We start from the raw sequence: 10,090 nt of genomic DNA on the forward strand, positions 1-10,090 counted from the left end.
AAAGTAAGCACTGGAATCAAGCGAGAAACATGCAGTCAGGTTGTACACTCCGGTCTTTCATCAACAAAGAAAAAGTGTCGCTCACCGAGGTACGTAAATTTCATTATACACATGAACATTAATTAATTCCGAAGAGTAATGACTAACAATGCAGCCCTAAGTTGTCAGCATGTTGTACACATGTACATCCGCCGTCCCTCCAGTTCAACACCTGAATGAACTGACCAAGGAACTGCACCAGATATGGCAGAAGATCCCAGTGTTAAATATCAGACGGCTGATCAGCACCGCAAATGTCATCCGTGAGATGGGTGGATACTCCAGACACCGATTGCAGAGTCGTTGGTGATCCTAGGTTGGCAATAACCGTTTTTCACTGCATAATGTGGCAATCCGATCCGTGGTGTAAGATGAGTGCTGATACTTCTTAGCGTTTTTAAAGTGAATATTTTGAAACTTTTTCACACAACGCCAGTAAATAGATACCGATTGCCAATGGCAGCTTCATTATTTCTGTGATGGTAGTGGCAGGCGTTCTGTTTGTCAGTTTACTTCTCTTTTGTCATGTTGCCAACAGTGATTTTATTGGAAGAAATTATTTACCAGGAAATTAGCTTTCATTCTGTTGTAAATACGAAGATCTTGCGGCCTAAAAATACATTGTTGCAAGGTTGCAAGGCGCTTTTCTTAAAAAAATATTGAGGCTCTGTAGCTGTGGCTGAAAGAAATGTCTGATCGACCTTATCAGGAATATTAAATTGTCGGTCCCTGAAGATGATTCTAAAAGTTTAACTATCGTAGCCAAAAAATGTGGTGTGTTGAGTGGTCTGAGGTGAATCAGTTCTTTCAATGACCTACCTTTATTCGCCTTCACCATATCCGAAAATCCATGTCCACTATCTCCAAGCATAAAGGCCTGGTAATAAGGAATGTAGGACATAACAATGTAACAGGTGCTTGTCTTATCTCATTTTACAGTTGCACGAACGCTTGCCGACTCCAAGGAAGCACAGCAGTTAACAGTCTTACCCTGTTAGCTACCTATTGTGCCTCAACTGAGCATGTCGTCCCGACCAGATATGCTGTTTTGGATCGTTCTGCTGGGACTCATTGCCGGTACGTTTATTAACCTGTGACCTTGCTACTATACCTACTTGCTTAAGTCCTTAAGTAGTGCCAGGATCCGAGGATCTTTGGGTCGAATCCCAGTTTCCTCTAATCATGATACTTGGTTTGAAAGCAGCTAAACCACTTTGCGTCACCTTTGACGTTTCTAACACATTATGCTGACACGCCATGATACCTAAAATCCTCCCAATACGCCTTCACGCATCATACTCCTTGTCCCTGAGCTATCACTGCCTCAAGGGGATCCCGGTTAAAACAGGCTTACATCAACCTATGCTGTTGGTAGTCGACTTAATCGAAACGGTGGTCTGGCTTGTGGACATGTTTTGTGGTATCTTCGTACCCTGTCTCCATGGATCGTTGTTCACTATAGAAATCACTGGATTGTCAAGTCAAGATTTTATTATTTACAGGCGGCATCGTACAGCCGCTTCTTGCCCTATCACTACAGCTACTCCTTGCCCCACTCCTAACATTCTTTGAGTATAGTTGAACATTCCAGTGACCACCGGCATGGACTGCACTGGCCAGCCTGATGGAATATATGAGTACAACTGCTTCTCTTACGTGATATGTTCGCAAGGAGTGGCCACTGAGATATTGTGCAACAGTACACAAGTGTTCGATCCTGACCAACAGAAATGCGTGACGTAAGTTATTATGCGTATGAACAATTATAGACTTTATATGAGGTGAATAAACACATGCAAAGGCGAGTCAGTTGTTCACGTGATAACACAAGTGAATGTATGTCTAGCATAATTTCTTTTGAAAGCTTTAAAAGGTATTCATAAATCATGGCAACAACTGGTTAAAGATACAGGGTGGTAATTTGAGGGATCAGTATGATTCCGGCCAGGTTTTGGTATGGGGACGAAAATGGTATTTAGTAGGAAAAATCGCTGATGTCCATATCTGGGCCCACTTGCACGAAGCAATCTTAGCGCTACGACTATTGTAAGCCTATGTTAAAGTATGGGAGTTAAGATCATCTTAGCGCTAAGATCGCTTTGTGCAAGTGGGCCCTGGTCAAATATGTCCAAAAGTGTCTCAAGACATGATTCAAGCAAATGCTTCAGTAACTGATATAGGATATTATCACCTTCTGCAGTATCATGAGTTTGCTCAAGTGCAATATGTAACTCACGCAACGAAAATCGTCACCGTTATTAAAATAATAATTTACCCTTTTCCTTTGAGAAGTTTATTTGCAATGTCAGATTTATCAGTTAGTACTTTGTCACCTTGTTTGTTTGTACCATGTTCCACACCTTGGTTAGCAACAGCTTGAAGATTAGTATTTAGTTGAACATCACTATGAATGACGACCTACCTGATTAAATAGTAGAGCCTCCACTCGCTTTATCACCCTGAGGAAGAAATGAATGATGACAGTTGTACTGCCTCAGGTCTAATGTGTCTGTATGGTTTTTTTATGTGTCTCTTGGGGAGAGATTGCTGATGGCTTTTAATCTTGTATTAATAAGTGTCCCTCATTACAAATTGTGTTAGCAGGTGCGACTAATTTCGCTTGTGTCCTGGCATCTTAGCAGCTGATCTTTTGCTCGTATTTAATTTTTTGTACAAGGGACTGAAAGTTTCAAACTTGTATTCACTGCAGTCAGTTGAAGATGACGTATGATCACCTTGACAGTTGGAAGCATTCAGAGGCTAAGTGGACGTATTGCCATCATGGGGGGCACGGTTGGCCCAGTCGTCAAAGGCGCCTCGATTCGCTCTGCAGGGTTGTGTCCCTTGGGCACGTCAGAAACCTATGATTGTGGGTTCGAAATCGGTTTGCCCCATTTGCTCGTGGGTTTCACCGAAGTGGTAAACGTCTGAGACCTCAATCACATGGGGCTTTCCTCCCACATAAAGCTGACACGCCGTCATATAACTGCAATAATGTTAAAAGAGGTTTTAAACTCACTGACTCACTGTTTCAATCATGATCGATTTCAGTCACATTTTGACTGCGACGTTCTAATACATTTTCATCATTGGTTTCATCAACTTGACTGCGATCAGGGTCATGGAGTGGGCCTTTGCCGAAATTAAGGTTCTTATGAGCAGAACAGCTAACTGGTATATCAGCCAATTTAGTCAGTGTTATTATATCAATGGCTTGTAAAAATCCGAGTACATTCAATCAAAGTGTTCCAGATCGTCATTTCATTACACCCTTCAAACTCACCAATTTTACATATGAGTCCTTTTCCCAAAAGAAATAGTGAATAAGAGGCTAGAGTACGGTCACCCTGAACTTTCATGACAAGGAACCAAGGCTAAGTATCGATAGAACCAGGACCATTCTTCCACCCGTCTAGGTAAAGTCAAAGTAGTGTCATAGGCAAAGGATCCGTCTATCAGGAACCAGTGCCCTCAACCACCAGACTCCCTTCCTCCTTTCCCAGACTGACACAGGGGCACAACACAGGGCAAACGGGTTGCCCAATTTAGTCGCCTCTTACGACAAACAATGGCGTGCTGAGGACACATTCTACCCTGTTTCCCACGGGGGAAGAGCGATTATCCAGCACTCACGATGTGGAGGTTGCTCTTCATGAGTGCTTGGATTTGGAGGAATGACCAAAGTGAAACAGGTCTTAGACGTTTACCACGTTGGTGAAACCCACGAGCACGGGTATGTTTCCGACAAACCTTAAAACCTAATCGGGGCGAACCGAGATTGTTTTATAGTCAGCAAACATATGTCATGTCCTCTTTGTTCAGTATCCGGAGACCAGTGAAGCTGACCCTAGCCGTCCTGAAAACCTGTAGATAGCCATTCTTGTTAAAGAATATAATGAAATATGGTATTTATTTATTCAGTAGAGGGGTTTAACATATATGTTTTGTGATATTTAATCTTTTTGACCTTTTTTTTACCATGTTCTTAAAAATGCATGAAATTGCAGGAATCAGATTTTGCATATGTTTCTCCTTATCGTTAAGATCCAAAGTGTTGTTTCTCGTTCTTTATATTGATATTATTTAATTATCAGCAATTCATTATTATACTGACAGCAACTATCGTTATGTAGCGGGCCTTTTTGCCATTTCGCACTGTTATCTACACAGGTAGACGAGCTACAAAGCCGTGCGACTATATTAAAGAACATAATCCAACTCTTGAAATGATACTGCTAGGGAAGCATTACATGCAATCCACAGAGAAACTGCTGGTTTTACCTGTTTGCGGTAATCAAGAGTGCATCTTTACCACCAGCCCTGGTATCGACAACTGGCCATGTACTGACGTTCAAAGCTGCCTGAACCAACCTGACAGCAGATACCCCGACTACGCCAACGCCTGCAAGACCTATTACACCTGCCAATTCGGTATCTTCTACGGGCACAACTTCTGTCCACCAGGCAAGTTGAATGACACTAAAAGTTCTCGGGAAAAGAAACATATCAGTTCGGTGTTAAAGGCAACTGTTAAAAAATAAGGAAACGACGCCACGTCCTACTCAAACTGCCTGAGCCCTAGGTTAGAATTCTTCAGCAACTAATGCTTGTAATTGATGTTGTAACAAACATTCCCAGGGTGCCTCAGAAAATGAAAAATATGAGAAAGTTATCTTGGGACGTGTCCAACAATGACCTCTCCCTTGAGGACTGCAATGGCACCGATCTTCAGCAACCCATGCTTGACATAAGAGGCGACTAACGGGCTCAGGTGTTCCGGATAGCTGACTTGGTGTTTGCATGTCATCGTACTGCGCAGATCAAAGTTCATGGTGTCGATGTTGTCTGGTCCAGACTCGACCCGCTGTAGTGTGGCTGTACTATTACTGAGTGCGGTGTTAAACAAACAAAACACACGAAACCGGCTTACTTCTAACCTTTCTTTCTTTGCTTCAAAACTCTGACAGGAGGAGCAACACACTTTTTTAACAACGACACCTCTGCTTCGGGGATTAGGGTTGTTTAACGCCACACTCAGCAATATTCCAGCTAAATGACGACGGTCTGTAAAGATTGTTTGTTGTTTAACGCCACACTCAGCAATATTCCAGCTAAATGACGACGGTCTGTAAAGATTGTTTGTTGTTTAACGCCGCACTCGGCAATATTCCAGCTAAATGACGACGGTCTGTAAAGTTTGTTTGTTGTTTAACGCCGCACTCAGCAATATTCCAGCTAAATGACGACGGTCTGTAAAGATTGTTTGTTTATCGCTTATCGCCGAATTCAGCAATGTTCTAGCTAAATGATGGCAATCCAGTGTTTGAAATCATGAGCATCGATCCACCCGAATGGGATACGGGGACATGCATCAACCAAGTCAGCGAGCCTGACCACATGATCCCGTTAGTCGCCTCTTACGACAAGCATGGTAGCCTTTAACGACAAGTGTGCGGATTGTAAAGAATCTGGATAAGACAAACCAGTGATTGATACCATGAGAAACAACAATCCACACCATCGGGGCAGGTTGACACGCAACCAACCATGTCACCTATTGGGTTGAGTGGTATGAGTCTACGATCATATTGCAAGGCTGTTAGAATACCAAGCCAATTTTTCCATTTAATAGTTCTGTCAGGGGTTTCATGTCTACAGTAGGACTCCATGAAATTGTTCCCACAAAAATTGTACCTCGGACGCCTCATTACATGCACGCCATTGCAGTGCTAACATTGTTGAAATGTCCCAAGAGAACACTCTGGGAATGTTTGTTAACGACATCAATCATAGACACTCAGACATTGGTGGATGCTGCTTAACGTGGGTTTTATCGAGAGACAGGTAGCAGCCTTTCTATGGATGATTGATGTAGTTGGTTTACAGTTTAAAAAAACCCCCATAAATCAATACGATTAACAGTTTTAAGGTACAGATCGTGAACAAAAAAACATACATTTGATGTAAATATCCCCTTCATAACGCTGTGTGTCGGGACCTTCCGAAATATACTACTCAAAAGAAGTTAAGGATCACCCGATTCTTTCATATTGTAATGTTAATCTGTCATGACATGAGAGATTAACTATTGTAATATGAAAGAATCAGGTGATCCTTAACTTCTTTTGAGTACTATAAATAAAAAACGCAGGCGGTTTATTCAAGGATTTATGGTATCTTCAAATTGCCTCCTTGGGACTAAAGAATAGGGTAAATACTTTGTCAACTGGTACTACATCCAGAATATTTCGACAATATTGTTCGGCATCAATGCAGTACCAATACCTAACCTTTCTGTTTCAGGGCTTGTGTTCGACTTTAAAAATCAGCTGTGCAACTGGCACTTCAACGTCCTGCCTCCGTGTGGCACATGTACGGAGGATTGTTGATGCGGTTGCAGCACGATGACACAGCCGAAGGGTGTGAGGTCTGTTTGTTTGTGTTTGTGTCGAAAAAGACACCCGTATCAATGAATGCAATAATAAACACACTTTTTCAACACAAAATGCACATACAACCAAAGCAGATTAAAGACTAATCTACTACACCTATAGGATATTCATGTTATACTTTTCTACAACCATAAGGGGGCATGGGTGGCCCAGTCGTCTAAGGGGGCAGTCGGGTAGCCTAGTGGTTTAAGCGTTCGCTCGCCACGCCGAACACCCGGGTGCGATTCCCGACGTTGGTACAATGTGTGAAGCCCATTTCTGGTGTCCCCCGCCGTGATATTGCTGGAATATTGCTAAAAGCGGCGTAAAACCATACTCACTCACTAGCTCAGTCGTCTAAGGCGCCGCGATTCGCAATGCAGAGTTGTGTCCCTTGAGAGTAGCGGATTCTTACAAAAGTTTGTACATCGGTTTTTCGATTCATACCTCAATAAACCGAAGAAAATACACAGTCAATGCTGAAAAATATATTCGACGACGAAAACATATAATAGTTTAACCAAAAACAGTTGTTTATATCAAAGCAGACAAAAATGACGAGATTGAGAAACATTCCAGATGTAGGAATACATACTGGTGAGTGTTTAATTTATGCACATAACTTGACACGCCCACAAAGTCAGTTGCCAATCAACGGAGAGTAGGATTTAAACAAAGTTCATAGGACCTGTCAATCAAGGCAAGAGACGAGAACTCAGACAGTAACAAGTCGGAACAAATATGTCCGGGAGAAGGCGGCTGTTTCAAATGACATGGTCAGTTACCGCCAGATTCGAACATTAGTTCCCTGAGAACGGGAAGACCCAGTTAGAAATGAAACCCGAAGTCATGAAAGTTGTGGAACCAAGGCGAGCGGGACAGAAAAAGGCGAGCGAGCCTGCACGTTTGCTGTTTCATTCCTTCTCAGCCTTCGGTCTCAAAGGGTTGTTTGGACAAGGAATATGCATGAATTTCGCTAAATGCTCGTGCAAGGCGATACACGTGAACGGAAATGGAATACCCTCCCATGTAATATTGGGATTCCCCGACATTCCGTAGTAATAAAAGTAGTCCGCTTGAGTGGGCGAGGCTTAATTTTTTACATTCATTGGGAAATGAATGCAATAACACGTGATCAATTCAGAATGCAGGAATTTCAATGAACATAATATTTATATCAATTTCTTCCACTAATCAGAATGATACATTTATGAAAACACAAAAAAATATGTATGTATATATACTCTTCAAAAAAGAAACGCACATGTAGATTTTCAGAACATTTATTGTACCTAATACAGTCGATATATTTGATTTAATATCATATATACAAATATGAAATTTTGAAGCTCGATAGTCACATGTTGTCGTCCAGCCTCGCGAAGATGGTTCCTGACAGTCTGGTTCGATATCCTCCTCAAACCAGTGATGCGTCCTGCAGTCTCCGCAGCTGTGGCATTCCGATGACGTAGGTGGATCAGTCGAATGTAGCGATCCTGTGCAGGGGGGCTAACGCTTGGTCGGCCGGTTCTCGGACGGTCTGCAGTGGAATTGAACTCTGTGTGTATCGGTCACAAAGGCGGCAAACGGTGCTGTGGTGGACGTTGAAGTGGTGTGCAACAGAAGACTGCGATTAGCCTCTTTGGATACGTCCTATGACGATGTTCCGATCGGCAGCGCTGCGTCTAGGCATTTTAGAACTAGAAAAATGTTGACAATTGAATGACAAATTATTGGCTTATACTTGCCTTTTTATAGACACTATCGCGAGTTACGAATGCCATATCTTGCACGTGCATTTTGCTTTACTGTCGTCCGTCATGACATTTTTGAATAAGTGTGAAAACAATGCCGTTTAAGACATTGCAAATTGACCAAGATTGCGTTTTGACGCACCGTTTGTCGAATATCAGACCACCAACATTTTCCAATAACATATATCCATTTTATATACCGGATTTTTGGTGCAGTCAGGTTCAATGAACTACATACACCTGTGCGTTGCTTTTTTTTTAAGAGTGTATGTAGCCAAGGAATCCCAATGGTGTGTATCTGGGTGGTACAATACATCAGTCCTCGCGATAACCTGTTCCTGATATGAAACACATCATGAAGACATACATTCTCATTTATATACATAGACTATCATCGCATCATGAATATACAATATTAGTCACTGAGTACACAAATTAATCCATTTAACACCCAGACCAAAACACATACACCACACAAAGAAATATGTCTAGTACACACACGCACAAACTCTAGTATTTGTAACATGTTTAAATACTATTAATGAGATACAGGCATTTATTTACCAACATTGCTTTATACATTACACAGGCATAAATACAATATCATAACAACTTATCCGGGGTAGAATAGGTCTTCAGCAACCCATGCCTGTCATAAAAGGCGATTAACGGGATCGGGTGGTCAGGCTCGCTGACTTGGTTGATGCATGTCATCGATTCCAATTGCGTGGATCGATGTTCATGATGTCAATCACTAAATTGTCTTGTCCAGACTCGATTATATACAGACCGCCGTCATATAGCCGGAATATTACTAAGTGCGGCGTTAACCAACCGACCAACAGACCAACATTTTAATCGTATTTTTCTTTGCCTGTTAAAAATAGTGCCCACATTCGCTAGCAGCTGAAGGAATAGTGTACACCCTTTCGGATTAACATGCATGTAGCAAAAATACCGTGAGTGTGGTGGACAAACTTTAGTTTCATGTATTTTATGTCTGTTGTACTTTATGGTTACATGCTAGTTTTAAATATACATATGTGATAGTATAGTTGTTTTATTGACCATTGTCGACATTACTGTTCCAAAATGCTTATTAAGCTAAAATTTTGAATCTCTAAAACTGGTCATGACCGCAATGATAAGTGTAACAATTGCCTATTGCTCAGTTCCCATTCGATATGTTGCACCCGTGACATCTGGGTAGAGAATAGGTATTCAGCAGCCCATGCTTACTAACGGGATCGGGTTGTCAGGCTCGCTGATTTGGTTGATGCCTGTCATCGTAAGCCAATAGCGTAGAACGATGGAATCGCAGCGACTTTCAACAAATCAGAGCCTTCAGGTAGTATGTGTAATAATATATTATCAAATTTATAAAATGTGATTTGTGACCCAGTCATGGTGTTTTGACTTGCAATGACTTTCACTTCTTTCTCGTGTTGCTGAATTTCCGACACTCTCACTCTCTAAAAACCCTTAGGACATGGATGGCCCAGTCATATAAGGCGTCGCAATTCCCTATGCAGGGTTGCGTCCCTGTGGCACATCAAAAACTATGATCGTGTTCTCGAATCCGGTACGCGCCGTTTGTTTCTAGGTTTGTCTGCACCATACCCGTTCTCGTGGGTTTCACCAAAGTGTTAAACGTCTGGGACCTGCATCCCTTCTGACTTTCCTACCAGAATAAGCTGACACGCCGTGATATTGCTGGAATACGGCTGAAAGCGGCGTTAAGCCCAGCTCACTAACTCTCTCCAGTCTGAATCCAAACAACAGTCAAAACAGTGGGAGCGCACGGGGTAGAATAGGTCTTCAGCAACTCATGCTTGCCGTAAATAGCGACTTTGCTTGTCGTAAGAA

The 10,090-nt window shown here is 42.1% G+C and overlaps 1 protein-coding gene across 1 annotated transcript; it reads left to right on the forward strand.

The window, feature by feature from the left end:
- Positions 1-979: 979 nt before the first annotated feature.
- On the forward strand, positions 980-6,590 carry LOC139455815 (chondroitin proteoglycan 2-like). The gene is made up of 4 exons (XM_071237362.1): positions 980-1,116; positions 1,631-1,778; positions 4,358-4,503; positions 6,343-6,590. Exons 1-4 carry the CDS (start codon positions 1,062-1,064, stop codon positions 6,426-6,428), a joined length of 435 nt encoding a protein of 144 aa, XP_071093463.1. The 5' UTR covers positions 980-1,061; the 3' UTR covers positions 6,429-6,590.
- Positions 6,591-10,090: the final 3,500 nt, after the last annotated feature.

The sequence above is a fragment of the Haliotis cracherodii genome, unplaced genomic scaffold, assembly GCF_022045235.1.
Source record: "Haliotis cracherodii isolate W230 unplaced genomic scaffold, xgHalCrac1.p SCAF_11, whole genome shotgun sequence".
Taxonomy (NCBI): Eukaryota; Metazoa; Mollusca; class Gastropoda; order Lepetellida; family Haliotidae; genus Haliotis; species Haliotis cracherodii.